Source organism: Euprymna scolopes, chromosome 44, assembly GCF_053919585.1.
Source record: "Euprymna scolopes isolate OS-2025 chromosome 44, ASM5391958v1, whole genome shotgun sequence".
Taxonomy (NCBI): domain Eukaryota; kingdom Metazoa; phylum Mollusca; class Cephalopoda; order Sepiida; family Sepiolidae; genus Euprymna; species Euprymna scolopes.
The window spans coordinates 36,530,000-36,550,431 of NC_136525.1; the positions used below are offsets into that span (position 1 = coordinate 36,530,000).

The 20,432-nt window shown below is 37.4% G+C and overlaps 1 protein-coding gene across 4 annotated transcripts in view; it reads left to right on the forward strand.

The window, feature by feature from the left end:
* Positions 1–20,432, forward strand: part of LOC145268798 (histone-lysine N-methyltransferase EZH2-like) — a 119,954-nt gene that overhangs the window by 27,290 nt on the left and 72,232 nt on the right. For 2 of the 4 annotated variants that reach the window (XM_080124414.1, XM_080124417.1), the window contains exons 7-11: positions 2,008–2,124; positions 4,162–4,411; positions 8,342–8,444; positions 10,348–10,511; positions 17,232–17,323. In XM_080124414.1, the coding sequence (XP_079980540.1) occupies positions 2,008–2,124; positions 4,162–4,411; positions 8,342–8,444; positions 10,348–10,511; positions 17,232–17,323 (726 nt within the window). The remainder of the gene's footprint in view (positions 1–2,007; positions 2,125–4,161; positions 4,412–8,341; positions 8,445–10,347; positions 10,512–17,231; positions 17,324–20,432) is intronic. The other 2 variants (XM_080124415.1, XM_080124418.1) reach the window with 1 other exon arrangement.

Genomic DNA, 20,432 nt, shown 5'->3' on the forward strand with positions numbered 1-20,432 from the left:
GGTCTGGCGCCAAGTCATGCTGCCACACCCAGGGTCTGCCAGCAGCCACCTGATAGCACCAGGGCGTCACCACACCTCCAGGAAGACTGGTGGTTGACTTTCAAGCTGACTTCAAAGATTTGAGGTGGCATGATGTGACCCTCACCTGAAACCACACTGAAGACCATAACCGTGGGTCATCTGATGCGTTGAACTGTGTCCTCAAGGCCTTGAAAATTATATTCTTTGTCCAGTAAAAATTTGTCAAAATATTAAAAATAAAATCAAAATAAATACTATTAGATTGTTTTTTAAGTTTTAATAAAAATACCATAAAAACAATTTTTAAATATTGAAAATCAAATCGAAATACATTATTCTGAAATTGTGTTGTATGCCCCAGGAGTTGCATCCCTTTATCAGAGTTATATGAAAAAGTTATATCCCTTTATCAGGAAACTACCTGATGTTTACTATATAATAACATTGAGTAGTTTTGTGCTAAAGAAACATCACACTTGCATCCACCATGTTGGAAATTCAAAATTTAAAAGCAAAACGAACAGCTAATGTAAATATGATTGTCAACAGACATATTGTTTTGCGTGTAAAAAGGCATTTGTTTGGATCAAAATGCCTTGAAATTGCACATGGCTCAGGTTCATAAGAGTAGTAGTTGAGGGGCAAAAATCAGAAGCTCACAGTATTAATGCTGGAGGTCCTCAGGGGTCCATCCTTGGCCCAACTCATTTCCTGATCTACATTAATGATCTTCCAAATCACATCCTTACATCATTTGTAGGCATTTATGCTGATGACACTACCATTTATGGTAGCATATCTAAGACAGTAAACGATCAAGTTCTCTCCGATCTTCTCTCCTCTGATCTTGAGCATGTAGTACAATGGGGAAAGGAGTGGCTGGTTACTTTTAATGCATCTAAAAAACCAAGCTTCTCTCTTTACATCATCAACATTCTGATCCACATCTGGCATCAATCAAAATGAAGGGCTCTCGTCTTGAGGAGGCCTCAAGTTTTGACCAGCTTCTGGGCTTGATCGTTACTCCTGATCTTAAATGGAATACGTATATCAAATCTGTTGCCAAGGCCGCTGGAAAAATGGTGGGATCTTTCTATAGATCCAGTAGATATCTCACTGCTGATGCAATTCTCTATCTATATAAGAGCCAGATACGTCCAAGGATGGAATACTGTTGCCACATCTGGGCAGGAGCTGCTAGAAAGGACTTGTCCTGCCTTGATAGAGTTCAAAATAGACTTCGTAGCCTCGTAGGAGATGTCTTTTTCTCTTCCCTGCAACTTCTACCTCACAGTGTTCGACTGAGCTTCAGTCTATGCCCTCCCCCCTCGCCAAACTTTCACAAGAAACACTTGTCTAGCTGAAAACACTATCAATAATTCCCCCCCACTCTTTATCTGTGTCTAAACCTAAACGTAGATTCCATGAACAAAGCTTCTTTCTTGGAACTGCACGCCTGTGGAATTGTCTTCTGTTTTCCTGCTTTCTTGCTGACTACAATATGGTTGTCTTCAAGTCTAATGTAAACAAGTTTTTGATGAGCGGTTCCATATAAGTTAACAAATTTACCGAATTTCCATTACTAATGATTACTATATTGTCCAATTTCTACTGTACACTCTTTAACCCTTATCCTTGAGTGGCCTCTTGGCCTTGATAATGTGGTGATGCCTGTGGAAAAACAAAAAAAAATGAAAGCTGTAAATAGTTGACCAGTTTTATTGTGTATTAGAGAACTTATAAATAACTGACCTTTTAAAACTACTTTATGAAATAAAAAGAATGGAATGACTTTTCCTGTTGTTAATTAAATTTTGGGGGGGCTTTATTATATCATTATGTATCGAATAGTGTTTTGAAAATTTGAATTTTTTCTGGAGAAGGTCTTGAAAATGGACATTGAAAATCTGTGCGAACCCTGTGTCTCTACTCGCCCTGGGTGAATGTTGCCTCAAATCAAGCATTTTTTTGTTTCTTCCATTTCAGTGCGAAGTCGAAAGTGGCATGAATTTTCCCATCCAAATGGCACCTCTGAGAGTGATGAATGCCTTGAAACCGATACCAACGATGTACAGTTGGGCACCCCTCCAACAGAACTTCATGGTATGCTATTGCTCTTTTGTGTTGCTTTGTTCATACATGTTTATCGTCAAATGTCATCATGCGAAGGTTGGGAGTTCTCTGCCTTTTTTTTTTTTTTTTTTTTTTTAAGTGAGGCTGATTTTTGCAAGGTTGGCAAAGCCTTACCTCCTTATTTTTTTAAAAAAATTTTCTCATTATTTGACTGGATTCTATTTTTTATTTTTCTCTCTCACTTTTTCTGTTTCTACAGATGAATTTATCTTTAGTTGACCTTTCACAACTAATTATTTTTTATTTACTAGCCAAATAGAAAAGTTACTAGCTAAAACCATATGATTTTTGGAATATGACATCGTTGTTCCCTAACAAGTATGTACATCATAAAGATTTTTTTCTTTAAATAAGTGTAATTCTAAATATGCATGGAATTTTATGTTGAGACTTGAACGTATAAACGTTCAAATTTCATCAGATGTTTTTTTTTTTTAAACAATCTTTGAGTATATTGTTAGAGTAAAATTATTCTGTAATTATTTAAATAATTTGACTTGTCTTATTAAAAATAAAGGTTGAAAAGATATTTTTCAGTCGGTAATGAGCATTGGAAGTGAAAAACCGCAATTGTTGGCGAAAAAACACAATCGGCAAAAGATAAGCGTTTTATTATTTCTAGAAAAATTACTCGCAAATGTGACTGTTTCGCTCACAATGTAAAGCCCTGATAACTCTGATTTCTACCAAGTTACCAGAGACTCACTTCCTTATTTTTTAGCCTATGTATTTAGCCAAGTTCTCTGTTTTTAGTGGCATTTGGACATTTTTTTATAATTCTGAGCAAGCGAATTTCTGGTTAAATCATTAGAACTGACAATGGATATGAGTTCTTACCTTTTTTGGTTAAAATCTATTTTTTGTGCCAAATTGCTAGAGCCTTACCTGCTTATTTTTATTTATTTATTTTTTTATTATGTTGCTAGATTTTTTTCTTTCTCTTCCTAGATTTATCTTCTGTTCTCTTGTTTTTTTTGTTTTTTCTCTTTTCATCTCCATCTTGCGCTTCTCTTCCCTCTTATGACAGTTCTCGCTGAAAACTGAAAATGTTTATTTTGCATTGAATGCTGAGACTTTAAAAATTTTTTGAAGAGAGCAAAGGAATTTTTTTTTCTTTTAACCATAATCATCTTTGGCACTTGTACAGTTTAATGAAGACATTAAAAAATGAAAATATTGAAAAAAAGGTTATATTGTACGTATCTGTTTTGGACTGAAGATCTCCGAAAAAAATTTCACTTAATTTGATCGAGTAGTTTTTTTTTTTTTTTTTTTTTTTTTTTTATAACAGCACGTTGAAGGTAGACAGCTTTGAATTTCTTGAGCATGCCACGGGGAGATAACTCAATTTAAAGCTCCGACACTCCCTCCCCATCTTTAGTATTAGCTTTTCTTTCTAAAAATCAAACCAAATTGTTCTTTTGCTGTAAGAAAAAAACTACTTGATGAAATTAAGTGAAATTTTTTTTTTTTTTTTTAGTGGACTTCATTCCATAACAGATACATACAATATAATTTTTTTCAATATTTTCATTTTTTTAATGTCTTGATTAAACTCTACAAGTACCTCCTGTTCTGTTGAATGATGTTTGGACTGGTACTGGCCCTTTCAGTCTTTATTTTTTAATTCATCAAATTTAAAAATAAATTCTTTCTTATATATGTGTATCTCTGTCTTAGACTGTATTAAAAAATATCTATTTCTTCGTTGAAAAATTTGTTTATTTGTAAGTCGATCTTGCAGTCACTATATTGGTTTGCTTCCAAGAATTCACACTAGTCCAAATATTTAGTTGTTTACCATGAAAAACTGTTTGAAGGATTCAAAAACAAAACCGTATTTCATATCCTGATACCCCAACAGTGTTAATCAAGCACCACCTCCCTTAAAAATGTTTCAGATATTGGATCTAGTTTTTTTGTCTTCAGATTATGATCTCAATTTCTATAGCAAATAAACTTTTCTCTTTTTTATATAGAAGACGTATATTTTTTTTATTAATTCAGGTTGAGGACGAGACAATCTTGCACAATATACCATATATGGGAGATGATATTCTGGATCAAGACGGAACCTTTATTGAGGAACTTTTAAAAAACTATGATGGGAAAGTCCATGGAGACCGAGACCCTAAGTTTATTAATGATGATCTGTTCATGGAGTTAGTAAACGCTATGTGGACAAATTATAGTGACGCAGATCCTGAACAATCGGAATTATCCTCACCCTCTTCAGATGGCACAAAAGAACCTACAGGTAAGCTTTATCATAAATGATCACTATGATAAAATTGTGTTGAAGATGAGTATATTTACTGATGAAATCATGCTGTATAATAGACAGGTAGGAAAAAACCAGTGCACACATATCCAAGAAACCCTAGAAAATGAATTTCTTTCTGTAATGGAATGGGGGTGTAAGTGAATGATAATATTGGATGCTGCTACTAAGACTAAGCTTCTTTCCTTTAATAACTGCAAAAAACATCCTCAAGACACCGATTGCCATGACAAATAACATCCTACTTGAGAGCCTATCCTTCAAACCTGTTCGGCAATTCATAGGCAACATGAATTAGAGCAAATACATTGAGGACATTGCCAAGGCTGCTGCAAATAAAGTGGGCTCCCTGTTGCATGTTAGAAAAATATTCACACCAGAGAGTATCCTATATCTTTACAAAGCCATCATTCGCTCCTGCATGGAGAATTGTTACGAAATCTAGAACTGGTGCATGTACCACTCATCTCTCACTCTTAGTGTCCAAAAAAGACTCTCCAATCTAAGAGGTCCTGCACGATTAGCCAAGCTCCAACTCTTTTCCCATTACTGCAATGTTGCATCCCTTTACTTGTTTTGCTTTAATATGCTCTGATGAACTCGCAGCACTTGTGCTCCCTTGATGTATATACACCTGACTAACCTGACAAGCAGTAAAATCTCACCCTTTCACTGTCAAGGTCGTTAGATGCTGGAAAACCTTCTACTCTAATAGTTTCTTTCCTCGGATTGCTAGACTTTGGAATTCCCTTTTATTTCCTGCTTCCGTGACTGTATTAACATGCAAAAAATTAAATGTAATGTCAACAGACATCTTGCTGCTCCACTCCTCACAATTACTAACCATGCTAAACAATATTTTGGACAAGAACAAAAAACAAAATAGAAGACCTATTTCTCTACAGAAGGATTTGGTGGATTGTTAGAATGAGGGAAATGCAAACGTTTCAAAAATATATTCTAACACATGCTGCATCTTTTAGTTGGATTGCAATTCATGCAAACGATAGACTTGAGATAGGAAAAATATCTGGTTTGGAGCTTGACCACCCAGAATTTGGTTTTCTCACTTGCAAAAGCAATTGGGATGGTCACAGGTTGGGGGGAGGGGGGCACCTTTATTAATGTTTCCCATAATCACAATTTTAATATAAAATATTTTCAGTGTTTTTAATTTTCACTTTTATCTGTGTGGTTGTTAAATGCTAGTTTGTGTTACTGTAAAAAATAAAAAACAAAAACAATTTTTTAGCATATTGGGATTAAGAGTGGGAAGAGCGAGGGGGCGGGTTGGTCAAAGTAGCACTTCAGAAAATATCTGATTCCTAATGCAATCCAGATAAGAATTTAGATCAACATAGATTAAATGCAGTTTGGTTTTATGCCCAAGCAAAGTATCCTGAGACAAAGGTTAGGGAAGTATCTTGGTAAGAAGAACCGCCTGTATTTTGCTATTTGGATTATTTGGATTCTTTAGACTACTTCGGGAATTTGGACGGAATTTTGAACAAAATCCTTTATTTACTTCACGGGGGTAGTATGCTTTTGTTTCATCAGCCGTGACTGGATAGAGGTCCGAAGTAATTTGCAATTGTATTTTTTGGTTGCTCACATTAAGAATTGAATCTTAAACCATCATGACAAGTGATTTTTCCAAGTATTCTAACCACTGTGTCACAGGTCCTTGCGTGTTCCTCAGTTCGACAAACATCCCGAGTTTGAAGAAGGTCGAAGGATACATTGACCAAAACGTTGTGAAATGACACTCCAGATGAGACCAGTAGTCTGAAGAATCCAAATAATACAAATAACCAATCCTTATCACAAAAATTCAGAAACTGTGTTTTGCTTTTGTGGATCTGGACAAAGGTTTTAAACAAAGGTTCTAACAAATGCCAGCATGTAAAGCAAACATTAAACAGAATATTATGATGATGATGAGCTGTACTAGCTGGCATTGCCCGGGATCTATAAAGTTGAAATTTGTTGTGTTAATATGTTTTATATCTATGCCGTTTTCATAAAGCCAAACTCTTCATTAAGAACTTTGTATCAAACTCCACCCTGTGTAATAAGTGCTGCCTATCCTCTGAATATCCCCTCACGATTGAATTTACTCCGAGCAACATCCATGTTAGAGATGATTCCAGCAAAGCAGCTGATGCCGACAACATTCCAATTATAGTGCTCAAAAAGCTGCAACCGGAACTTGCATCCTTACAAAGTTGTTTAAACGTTGCCTTAAGGAGATATGCTCACGAACACCTAGGAAAATATTGACAGTCTGTCCAGTCTATTGAAGATTGGTCGTCTGCATCTCAATAAAACCTTTCTCATTATTTATCATTAGTAAGTTGCTTCAATCTGTGATAGAGAAGTTGTCAAACACCTCAGAAAAAGCAAAACCTATTCAGCAATAAGCAATATAGTTTCCGTTCTGAGAAATTAACAAATTCAGAAAAATATGTTTGTTTTTATTTAGGTTGAACTTTTTGTTTTATTCAGACCCAACTTTTAAATTCTGACAATTTTATTGATTTTATATATATATATAATGAAAATTACAATTAAATTTATCAAAATGATCCAAGATGGTAAAATTAAAGTATATTATAAATATTAAAGAATTAATATTTATAAAGTTATCTCAGCCAGATGTAAAAGCTCGATAAAACCAAATAGGAAATAGAGCTTATAATACGAGCAAACAGTTAATAAAACATGTTAAAAAACACTTTGAAATGAGTTAAAAACATATTTAATCTGAAAAGGAAACACTAGATAAGTGGATAGTCCTTAATCTGCAGAGTTTCGAAGAAATACTTTCCTTCTCATCAGAGGGTAGGAATTAGCAAAATGCGGGATCGGATTTTGCATGCAAAAGTATTTGATGAAACAACAAGTAAGTCAAAGATCTTACTTGATAACAAAAAAAAGTGAAGCAGAGGGAATATGGTGAAGAAAAAGGTGATTACACATGAATGGATAGTCTGGTGAAAGATAAATAATCCAATGACGGTAAAATCCAAATATATAACTTCAAGAAAGTTAATTGAATTTCCATTTGCACAAGTAAAATCCAAGGAAATCCCGTAATTGGAAGAAGATGGTCCATAATAATCCAAAGGCAGAAATCCATGGAATAATTCACAAAAATGTGTACAAGGAAAAAAGGAAAAAATTCCAATAATATTAATAAAAGAAAAATAAGATATGCTTTTCACTCTACTTCCGAGACATAAATATAAATAAGAAAGATCAGGGAAGAAAAAGAGGAGAGAGAGAGAAAAAAAAAAAATATATATATATATATATATATATATATAAGAAATAAAAATTACAATAAGTTTACCAAGGTAATCAAAATGGTAAACTTAAAATATATTATAAATATTAAAGAGTTGATATTTACAAGTAAAGTAATCTCAACCAGATGTAAAAGCTCAATAAAACCGAAAAGGAAATAGAGCTTATAATATGAACAAATGATTAATAAAACATGTTAAAAGACATCTTGAAAAAGAGTTAAAAACATTTTATTTTAAAAAGGAAGCACAAGATAAGTGTATAGTACTTAATCCGCGGAGTTTCGTAGAAATACTCTCCTTCTCATCAGAGGGCAGGAATTAGCAAAATGCGGGATCGGATTTTGCATGTAAAAGTATTTAATGAAACTACAAGTAAGTCACAGATCCTTCTTGGTTAAAAAAAAAGGGGGGAAGTAAGGGGAATAGGAGGTAAAAGAAAAATGATAAAAAGATTTCACATGAATGGATAGTCCAGTGAAGGGTAAAAAATCCAAGAATGGTAAAATCCAAACACAGTCAAATTAAAAATTTCCAATCCAACATTTATATATATATATATATTTTATTGATATATATCTATGTATGTATGTCATTTCAGAAGAAATTGAATGCACCCGAAAAGCTCTTCCTGCCGAAATTGTTTTTGAATCAATCTCAAGCATGTTTCCTGATAAAGGCACACCAGACGAGCTGAAAGATAAGTATGTACTACATGTCTTAAGGGCGGAGTCTTTTTATTTTCACAATATTTTTTACTATATGTTTTAAAGGCAGATTTAAAAACAAAAATTAATTTTTTTATACTTTTTGTGTAATGAGATTTCAAAAGAAAAAAAAAGAAATGCATTTTAGATAAAAACAAAATTACAGGGTTGAACAATAAAAGTGTCACCCTAAAGAAGACAACGGTACAGCTTTATTTTAAAACTTTATTGAAAAGATCAATTCCAGTAACTTGATTATGTAGTAGAGCTAACATCTATTCAATGTAGCCGCCTTCAGTCTCAATCACCGCCTTGATACGGGTTCGGAACTGGGAGTATACCTTTTCTACAAGCACTAAAAGGAGGTTAGAAAATACTCAGTGGATGGCGGCAATCAGATTAAGTTTGGTGTTGTGGGAAGTCATGTAGGTGATGTTCCCAACGTATGACCAAATGAAGTAGTCCAGCAGGTTCAGGTCGAGGGAGGAGGGAGGGGGACAGTGAGAAAAGGGTACAAAGTCATAGCACTCCTTCTGAAGCCAAGCCTGGGTCTCTTTGGACTTGTGGGTTGGCACTGAGTCCTGCTGCCACACCCAGGGTCCACCAGCAGCCACCTGATTGCACCAGGAGATCATCACACTCTTCAGCGCATCCAGATAAACTTTGGTGTTGACTTTCAAGCCCACTTCGAAGATGTGAGGTTGCATGATGTGGCCCTTGCTTGAAACCACACTAAAGACCATAACCGTGTCTGGAAACTTTGTTTTCATTACTCTGGGCACGTCCCTCTTATTCATGGCAATCCAGCGATGCATTTAGAGGGTGTTGGCAATGGTCCTGTTGTCAAAACTTGGATTGATAGAAAGCAGGAGTTGTACAATGCTCATCTCTGATCTCGCCTGTTGAACATCGTGTTACTTTCAGACATGATAGAAGCCTGTTATCGCTCTTAGGATTTGTACACAACTTGCCAACTATTAGATAGTCTGCAACAAAAAAGAAAACCGGTTTTCATCAAATGGGAATGGAATCCTGTTTTCTTTTCTTTTTTATCATTCCACCCCATATGTACTTGTATATCATGTCGATTTTTTAGTGGGTGGCTTACAATTCCCCTTGAACCTAGGGTTAGTGGTAAAGTGAATTTTTTGCTTCACTGAGCTTCAAGCACCCCCCCCCCCTCTCCCATACCACCTAAAAAACAAGTGTACTGGTGCAGAATACGAACCTTGCTATTTTTGGTAGGATTTTCAAATTAGGTTGAAATTTACAGTATCTTTTATTTATTAAATTGTTAAATGAAAGTACAGAATAGTATTTCCCCCCCCCCCCCCAAAAAAAAACACATCATGTAAAAAAATTGGTTTCTTAATAAGTTTCCCATATTATTAAAATGAAAATACAAAGAATCTTAATCCTGTGCATACTCGTGGTGGAAAGAAAATATCGTATTCCAAAAAAATCACATAAATTGATTAGAATTCCCCTTGAACCTAGGGTTAAATTGGTTAGAAATTTTTATTTTTTATAAAGAAAACCATTTTTAAAGGATTGTAAACAGTTTCTGTGAAATAGACATTACAAGACTGATTTCACAAGTTTAAATTATTCTGGAGTTATCTGCGCTTGTTTCTTCAAGGTGATGATGTGAGACAGTTCCTTTTTGCTTATTCATAAAACTTGATTTATTTAAAAATAATTTTTTTTTTAGTCACAAGTATGTACATCATACAGGTTTTTTTTTTATTTTTTATTTTTAGAAACAAACCTGCACCTCCGAGTTTCTTTCCGTGTTTTTTTATTTTTTTAAGTAATTTAACGTTACGTTTAATACTGGGCAACATCGGGTACATCTGCTAGTATATATATAAATTTTAAATGTAAAAATGTTCTTTTGTAGATATATGGATCTCCTGGAAACCCGGGATCCTAACAATCTGCCGCCTGAGTGTACCCCCAACATTGATGGTCCAAATGCTCGCTCTGTTCCTAGGGAACAAACTATGCATTCATTCCATACGCTCTTCTGTCGAAGATGCTTCAAGTATGATTGTTTCCTGCATCGTAAGTTCGGAACTTTTTGTGTTTTTATGTTTCAATATTTTCAAGATGAGAATTGATCATCTGAATTATTCTGACTACTTGGAGGTTATTTGTACATCATTTTGGACGATGTAATCTCCACGTTTTTTTCAAGTGTATCTTTTTGAATTTGTGGATTTTTATGTAACAAAAATGGTGCCACGTAATGTAACAGCAGTGACATTTCGACACGTGTGCAAATTGTTAAGCAAGTGCACGAGATGATGTCACAACAGAGGAGGAGAAGGAATGTTGTATAGGGGGTACATATTTAAAGATGATGGGGGTTCATATTGGGAGAGACACATATAATGGGTTCATATAATACGGGGACTCAGAACAGATGACGATGATAATGAGGGAGACATTTTATATCTGACTGGGATTCTTGGTAACATATTGAGGGGAGGAGATACTTCAATTACGATGGAGGAGGCACATATAATACTTGGAAGGGTTATACAAAGTTCGTTACAAGATGATGATAAAAACACATTCACCTTTTCTGATGAAAGGAATGACGATACGAGACAACAGTCACAAACATAGTTGGTTCCTTTATTATTCAACCGGCCGAGTAGTGATGTCAGGAATTCAAACTTTGATCTACATGGTTCACCTCCCTCCGCTTCTAAGGGCTCTCCTCTAGATCTCTCCTAACTGACTCTCTCTCATCAACTTCCTAACTTCGAGCTCTCAGATTCCTATATTGAGAAATCTCCTTTGTTTATGACGTCAGAAGTGTACTGTCGACCAACGTGATTATATCACGTTTTCTACACATGTTCGTCCAACACACTTTTGGCAAACAAAGTATCCTCAGTTCTAATATATAATGATGCAACACATATAGAGGAGAGATACATTATTGATGATGGGGAGGAGGACACACTATACTTGGAAGGATTATACAAAGTTCGTTACAAGATGATGATAAAAACACATTTACCTTTTCTGTTGTAAGGAATGACGACACGAGACAAACAGTTACAAACATAGTTTGTTTCTTTATTCTTCAATCGAGTGATCGGTGATGTCAGGAATTCAAACTTTGATTTACATGGTCTATTTTCCTCCTTTCGCTTCTAAGGGATCCTCCTCTCAAACTGACTATCACTGTGTGTGATCTGCTCTGAATATCTGATCCTCATTAACTCCTGGCTCTCTCCAACTTCGAACCCTTCAGATTTCTATATTGAGAAATCTCCTTTGTTTATGACGTCAGAAGTGTACTGTCGACCAACGTGACTATATCACGTTTTCTACACATGTCCGTCCAACACACTTTTGGCAAACAAAGAATCCTCAGTTTTAATTCTAACCTATTTTTAAACAATATATTTTAACTCGCATTGTGCATTCATTTAACTGACATATTTAATATCTAGATTTCTAAAAGAATGGACAATCGACTCTTTTTCCAACATAAACAATATTTAACAATTTCTTATAGAATTAACAATGGCCTTAATTTCTAACATTCCATTTTCCATAACACTTTCCTACAGGCTTCCATTCTAGCCTTATCATAATATCATTTTCACTTATCTAGTATGTCTTTTTACTTGCATGAGAAAGGGACAGCCCTTTCATGTACCTATTTACTATGCCTCCCCACGGGACAGAGTTAGACACCAGGGTCGTTTTTTTAACGTGGAGAAAAGGTACAAAAATAAAAATTGTCTCAGTCGTGAAGGATTTCTCCTCCACCGAAAGAGAACAAGAAATAGAAGTGCAGCATCTGAAGAACAGATGGTATTTATTTGCTCCCCCACCGAGCAAATTAGGCACAAGGCCGATTTTTAATGTGAGGAGTGAAGGGAGGGGGAAGGGAGAAAGGGGACCAGCTCCCGAGAGGTGGGAAATGGGAGCTGGTTAAAGGTCAGGCATGTGGGGTTGCCCCCACATCTGGTCTTTGCTAGTCATAGCTTGCAGTATCTGCCGGAACAGATACTACACTTTGATCTTGACCAAAAGCCCTTTCATGTAACAGGAAAAGAAAAGCAGAGATTGTAAAAAAAACATGTGAATGGTGACCAGAAAGTGCCTACTGGTATGAGAGTCTGTGTTTTGTTGTGCACATGGTAAACAAAGACTTGTAAAACCAAGGTGCAAGCCAAGTTTGGAAAGTACCATAAATAAATGCCTTTTATTGCAACAAAAAAAAAATTCTTTCTTTTGCTTTGTTTCTTTGCAAGCCTCTTCGTATAAAACATGCTGGGTAAGTGTGTTAAAATGTGACAGCACCGTAGAAGACGATTAACGAACATGTTATATTTATACTAATCTCTGGAATCGGTACAGAATTTCAAACTGAATTCTTTTGTCTAATCCATAGGAATCGATTGCTCTTGTTCCATCAGTTATTGAGTTGGAGTTTTAATTATCATCTGTACCAAGGGTTGAACTGTAGGTAGAAAATTGTCAATTAGAACTGATTATTATTTGTATGTTGCACCATGGTTCACGCTATATTGGCCAACATGTGAGATTAACACCAAAGATGAGGATTTTTTTTTTTTTTTACAAAGCAGTCACAACTTATCAAGGCCTGCAGACCACTCAAGGATAGTGCTTAATAAGTGCATGGTAGTCAATAGGACAATATTTTAATTGTTAAAGTGGGAATTTGGTAAATTGTATTACTTAAGAGGACGGCTCATCAAGAACTTGTTTACATTGGACTTGAAGACAACCATATTGTAGTCAGCTGGAAAGCAGGCAAACGGAAGAGAATTCCACAGGTGTGCAGTTCTAAGAAAGAAGCTTTGTTCATGGAATCCACGTTTAGATTTAGGCACAGATAAAGAGTGGGGAAATTATTGATAGTGGTTTCAGGTAGATAAGTGTTTTTCGTAAAAATTTAGCAAGTGGGGACCAAAGATTGGAGCTTAGATGAGTACTTGCCAAGAAGTTTGAATAATTTAAATAATATTCTTTTTTTTCCTTTCTATATTTTTTATATATATATATATATATATATAAAAACGGTACTGGTTGAACCAGACCAAACCAACTTTTGTCGTCGACATATATAAACAACCAAAAAAAGCCAGCATTCCAGTAGAAAATATAATTAAACAAATTTTAAAACAAGATAAAACATTATTTGGATTCTTCAGACTACTGTTCTCATCTTGTGTTATTTTCATAATATTTTGGTCGATGTAACTTCAAATCTTCTTCAGGTATATTTTTATCAAACTCTGGGAATCTGCATGCGATACTCAAAATACAATTGCGAATTACTTAGGACTTCTACCTGGTTATGGATAATGAAATAAGAGCATGCTACCCTCGTGGATTAAATAAATATGTTTGAAATTCTGTGTTGATTCCAGAGTTCGACAAAAAGATTTTTGAGTTCCAAAAGATAGACCTGAAGAAGGTTGGAGGTTACATCAACCGAAACATTGTGAAAATAACACTGAAGATGAGAACAGTAGTCCAAATAATACAAATTATTAATCCTCATCTCAAAACTTCAGAAAGAGAAACACGCTGTGTTTTATGAAGAAAATTATGTAAAAAAAATTTTTTTTTTTTTTTTTTTGTAATTTTTCAGAATTCTGAAGATTTTCTTTTGTAGTTAGCGCAGACGAAGAACAAGTAGAGGAAATGGACAAAAGTTGTTTGACAGTGTACACTTCTGCTATCTGTGATAATATAAAGATAAGCAGTTGATTGAAAACGTTTATTTTCACATAAATTTGAGTTGAGAGCTGTTGAGAAAACACTTTTTCTTGTTCCATTGTTTTGCATCCTTCCATTTCTCCCTACATGGTTTGTTGTGGCCTTTGTTTTTCGGTCTACTACAGGGTTACCCACAAAAAACAAGCTAAATGGAGGCCATCTAGAACATATGCTGCAGAATGGAGAATAAAAGGCCAAAGACCCTATTGTTTTGATGTGATGTTTTGAATATAATAAACTAGTTATGACCAAAGTTTCATTTCATTCGGACAAAACACTAAGAAACGGAGCCTAATTATAGTTGGGGCCCATTTTTTTTTTTTTTTTTTTTTTTTTGATCACCCTGTAATTAGTGTAGACTTGATCAGTGTCTAGTATCTGTTTCCTTCTTCTAGTTTGTTCCAACTGTCAGAAATTACAATAATATACTTCTTTACTATAGGAGGGAAGGTTTCACTGTTTCTGTTGCATACTGTCACCAAGAAATCCTCCTCTGCAGGGTTATATATAAGACCCATATCAGCTGGAGAACCCTTCTAATGCTGTTTATTTTCTAGGTTGAACAGATTCCTCGATTTTAACTGTATACCTTGAGCCTTCGATTTGCTAAGAATTCCCTTGAAGATGTTCCTATTTACTTTGCCTCTCCATGAGGGAAGAGTTAGACACCGAGATCGTTTTTTTAATGTGGAGAAAGAAACAAAAATTAAAAATTGTCTCAGTCGTGAAGGATTTCTCCTTTCTGAGAACAAAAAATTGAAGTGTAGCATCAGAGCAGATATTACACTTTGATCTTGGCCCTTGAAAATGTTATTTATAAACCTCCTACAGAAAATTCCCCCCGTCTGTGATAGTCATCTTGGATCTTCTACTGCGTTCACACCATAATCTTTTCTGTTGTCATGTTGTGGAACTACAGATATATTAATTAATTGCACGCCAATTTTAGCCGTGCCAAACATGTTACAATTTGTAGCAATGTTCCCATTCTATATTTGGTGCGTCGCCAAGAATATTGACAAGTGATGTTATTTATTTTTGCGAGCTTCCAAATATGTTTGATTATTGTGCAAGTTTTTTTCTAAGAGTTTTCTTCCTGGTAAAATTTGATCAGTGCTTTGAGAAAATAAATTGCCTGTTCTAATGCGATTAAATTCATTATCAGTTTAATCGATTGCCATAACTTCTCCTCTGCTTCAATCAATTGCCTGGTGTTTGTATAATATTATGTAATTTCCAAAAATTAATTTTGGGTAAGAACACAGATAGACAATGTCCATTTTCGAATGTGAGATATTACGATCTGGAGAGTATGTGAAAACTTCTCGCGGAATCTAACTGACATGAGAACCCTGATGCAAAAAGCCTTTTGTGGATATATACAAATGCTTGTGCCCATTTTGCCCATTATATAATAGACGAGCGGGGGTACCCAGCATTGCCCCAGTGTTCGGGGGGGGGGGGGGTATGTAGGAGAGAACGACCCTGTTTTAATATTATAAAAAAAAAATCACAATGTTAAGAAAAATTGGAAAAACCAATACAAAGCAAAACAGCGAACAAACGTTTAAAAAAAAAAAAAGGTGTAAAAGAGGTAAAAAAAGTTTGGGTAGAAAGACAGGCTCAAACCCGAAACATCGAGGCTAAGGCGGAAAAAAAATGCCCGACACGTTACCCCTACGCCAAAGAGACATACACTTAATAACAGATAAAATTAAACCTTTAAAAACACTTGCAGGTGGTTAAAACTAGCGCAAACCTTTTCTAGGTCACACATGATGCCATTGTCGTAGTAGCAGGAGCAGAGAAAATGAAGGAACAATTTTTACGGCACCCCACCCTGTACAAAACTGATGATTTTAGGGTGAAGAAATTAATGTTTTTGGCCAAGTTTTCGATATTTGTTGTGTGAAGGTTGGAACTTTAAAATGATACCTATCTGGCGAAAATCCGTGACCCATGTCGAAAGTTTTTGCGTGACATACAAACACACATGCATACAAACATACATACATGCACACATTTTCGCTTTTATATATAAAGACTAGCAGGGGTTACCCGGCATTGCCCGGGTGTTTGGAGGTGTGTGTGCTCGGAGAATAAGAATAAGAGAAGTAAAAAAAAACTAACGTAAGGCAAACTAACGATAAAGAAAACGCGAAACAGAAAAATGAACGTTAAAAAAAAACAAAAAAAAACATGTGAAAAATTGCTTAAATAACCCTGCTTCTGGGGGGTACCCGGCGTTGCCCGAGTGTTTTTGGGGGTGTGTTGCGGGTGGGGGTGGGTGGTGTTAATGAAACCCTAAGAATAAGCGAAGTAAAAAAAAAAAAAAAACAGAAAAACGAACGTTTGAAAAATGACTTAAATAACCCTGCTTCAATATTAAAATTTAAAAAATCGAAAAAAAAAACAAAAACAAAGACATCTCACACCACGATTCAAACCCAAAACCTTTAGATAATGAGGCCACGGTCTAAGCAACTGAGCTAAGACAACGTTGCCGAAATTGTGTCGCTTTTTCAAATATTTAAAGTAAATCAGGTTACGACGTTGTATGACACAGGCGTAGAAGCAAATTCGTCATGAGAGGAGGGTTTTTGCTGAAGATACTGACTTCCTAACAAAAGATTGATATTATTGTTTTTCCTTTTCCTTTGCAAAACTCAATCCTGTTCTGCAAAGTCAAAAACAGTTTTTTTTTGTTTTTTTTTACAAAACAACCAAACCAAACACCATGAATAAATATTTGAAGATATAAAGCACTTGATGCATAAAATCTTTTTCCAAAATGACGACTTGACCTCAAATAATCCAAAATGGGTTGATATGCCATAAAACAAAACAAGCACTACCAATAGATTCCCTACATGTACTTGAATTTGGTTCATTCCATAAATCATTCTAAATCCCCTTATCGCATTCTTCATTTCATTAATCTTTATCTGTGGCTTCTGATCTCGCTTCGATTAAATACTTAAGTATTTATTATGGCCTTTATTTTCCCAGCTTACCATCCCACGCCAAGTATGCTGACCCGGAAGATGCCTGAAAAGAAACAAGAAGCAGAACCGTGCGGAGAAAATTGCTTCATGCATCTTGTATGACTGTTTCTGTTGTTTTTTTTATATTAGCAAGAAAACTAGAGGTTCTTGTCCCGAATTCCCCTATATTAAAAAACAATATTAAAAAAAACAAAAATAAGAAAAATCTGTATGTACCTGTAACGAAAATTCCAAAAATGACGTAAATTGATCAGGTATTTTTTTTTAAGAATATCAAATCTTATGAGTATCTGAGAAGTGACTATCTCGTCTGCCATTTTGAAAAAAAATAAAAATAAGAACTTACTATATTTACGTAATATTTAATGCCGCTTAAAATCATTTCAAAATGATTTTCTTTATAAAAAATAAAATTACGTGATCAATTTACATCCTTTTTGGAATGTGATATTTTTGTTTTTTCAGGAGTATGTACATCATACAAATTTTTCTTTTTTTTTTTAAATTAATATAGAGGTAATTTTGGATAATAATCAAACCTGATAATAATTTATATCACCTATTTTCTCTGCAAAGATTTGACATAACACGATATAAATTTATTTTTATTTACTTTTTATTCTTCACTTAAATCTAATTTATATATTATGTAATCATCCAATCGATAGGCAGTTTTTACGCAAAATATTTTAGTTTTTAATTAAACTTTGATATTCTCACAAATAGTATGCATTACCGTTGCTACTATGTTTTTTCCCTTGTCTCCCTTTCTTGTCCTCTCTCCCCCATCCCCTTTCCTCTCTTTCTCTCTCCTTGTCCCCTTTCCTCTCTCTCCCTCTCACTCTCCTCGTCCCCTTTCCTCTCTCTCCTAGTCCCCTTTCCTCTCTCTCCTCGTCCCCTTTCCTCTCTCTCCTCGTCCCCTTTCCTCTCTCTCCTCGTCCCCTTTCCTCTCTCTCCTCGTCCCCTTTCCTCTCTCTCCTCGTGCCCTTTCCTCTCTCTCCTCGTGCCCTTTCCTCTCTCTCCTCGTGCCCTTTCCTCTCTCTCCTCGTCCCCTTTCCTCTCTCTCCTCGTCCCCTTTCCTCTCTCTCCTCGTCCTCTTTCCTCTCTCTCCTCGTCCTCTTTCCTCTCTCTCCTCGTCCCCTTTCCTCTCTCTCCTCGTCCCCTTTCCTCTCTCTCTCTCCTCGTCCCCTTTCCTCTCTCTCTCTCCTCGTCCCCTTTCCTCTCTCTCTCTCCTCGTCCCCTTTCCTCTCTCTCTCTCCTCGTCCCCTTTCCTCTCTCTCTCTCCTCGTCCCCTTTCCTCTCTCTCTCTCCTCGTCCCCTTTCCTCTCTCTCTCTCCTCGTCCCCTTTCCTCTCTCTCTCTCTCTCTCTCCTCGTCCCCTTTCCTCTCTCTCTCTCTCTCTCCTCGTCCCCTTTCCTCTCTCTCTCTCTCTCTCCTCGTCCCCTTTCCTCTCTCTCTCTCTCTCCTCGTCCCCTTTCCTCTCTCTCTCTCCTCGTCCCCTTTCCTCTCTCTCTCTCCTCGTCCCCTTTCCTCTCTCTCTCTCTCTCCTCGTCCCCTTTCCTCTCTCTCTCTCTCTCCTCGTCCCCTTTCCTCTCTCTCTCTCCTCGTCCCCTTTCCTCTCTCTCTCTCTCTCCTCGTCCCCTTTCCTCTCTCTCTCTCTCTCCTCGTCCCCTTTCCTCTCTCTCTCTCTCTCCTCGTCCCCTTTCCTCTCTCTCTCTCTCTCCTCGTCCCCTTTCCTCTCTCTCTCTCTCTCCTCGTCCCCTTTCCTCTCTCTCTCTCTCTCCTCGTCCCCTTTCCTCTCTCTCTCTCCTCGTCCCCTTTCCTCTCTCTCTCTCCTCGTCCCCTTTCCTCTCTCTCTCTCCTCGTCCCCTTTCCTCTCTCTCTCTCCTCGTCCCCTTTCCTCTCTCTCTCTCCTCGTCCCCTTTCCTCTCTCTCTCTCCTCGTCCCCTTTCCTCTCTCTCTCTCCTCGTCCCCTTTCCTCTCTCTCTCTCTCCTCGTCCCCTTTCCTCTCTCTCTCTCTCCTCGTCCCCTTTCTTCTCTCTCTCTCTCCTCGTCCCCTTTCCTCTCTCTCTCTCTCCTCGTCCCCTTTCCTCTCTCTCTCTCTCCTCGTCCCCTTTCCTCTCTCTCTCTCTCCTCGTCCCCTTTCCTCTCTCTCTCTCTCCTCGTCCCCTTTCCTCTCTCTCTCTCTCCTCGTCCCCTTTCCTCTCTCTCTCTCTCCTCGTCCCCTTTCCTCTCTCTCTCTCTCCTCGTCCCCTTTCCTCTCTCTCTCTCCTCGTCCCCTTTCCTCTCTCTCTCCTCGTCCCCTTTCCTCTCTCTCTCCTCGTCCCCTTTCCTCTCTCTCTCTCTCCTCGTCCCCTTTCCTCTCTCTCTCTCTCCTCGTCCCCTTTCCTCTCTCTCTCTCTCCTCGTCCCCTTTCCTCTCTCTCTCTCTCCTCGTCCCCTTTCCTCTCTCTCTCTCTCCTCGTCCCCTTTCCTCTCTCTCTCTCCTCGTCCCCTTTCCTCTCTCTCTCTCTCCTCGTCCCCTTTCCTCTCTCTCTCTCTCCTCGTCCCCTTTCCTCTCTCTCTCTCTCCTCGTCCCCTTTCCTCTCTCTCTCTCTCCTCGTCCCCTTTCCTCTCTCTCTCTCTCCTCGTCCCCTTTCCTCTCTCTCTCTCTCCTCGTCCCCTTTCCTCTCTCTCTCTCTCCTCGTCCCCTTTCCTCTCTCTCTCTCTCCTCGTCCCCTTTCCTCTCTCTCTCTCTCCTCGTCCCCTTTCCTCTCTCTCTCTCCTCGTCCCTTTTCCTCTCTCTCTCTCCTCGTCCCCTTTCCTCTCTCTCTCTCCTCGTCCCCTTTCCTCTCTCTCTCTCTCCTCGTCCCCTTTCCTCTCTCTCTCTCTCCTCGTCCCCTTTCCTCTCTCTCTCTCTCCTCGTCCCCTTTCCTCTCTCTCTCTCTCCTCGTCCCCTTTCCTCTCTCTCTCTCTCCTCGTCCCCTTTCCTCTCTCTCTCTCTCCTCGTCCCCTTTCCTCTCTCTCTCTCTCCTCGTCCCCTTTCCTCTCTCTCTCTCTCCTCGTCCCCTTTCCTCTCTCTCTCTCCTCGTCCCCTTTCCTCTCTCTCTCTCCTCGTCCCCTTTCCTCTCTCTCTCTCCTCGTCCCCCTTTCCTCTCTCTCTCTCTCTCCTCGTCCCCCTTTCCTCTCTCTCTCTCTCTCCTCGTCCCCCTTTCCTCTCTCTCTCTC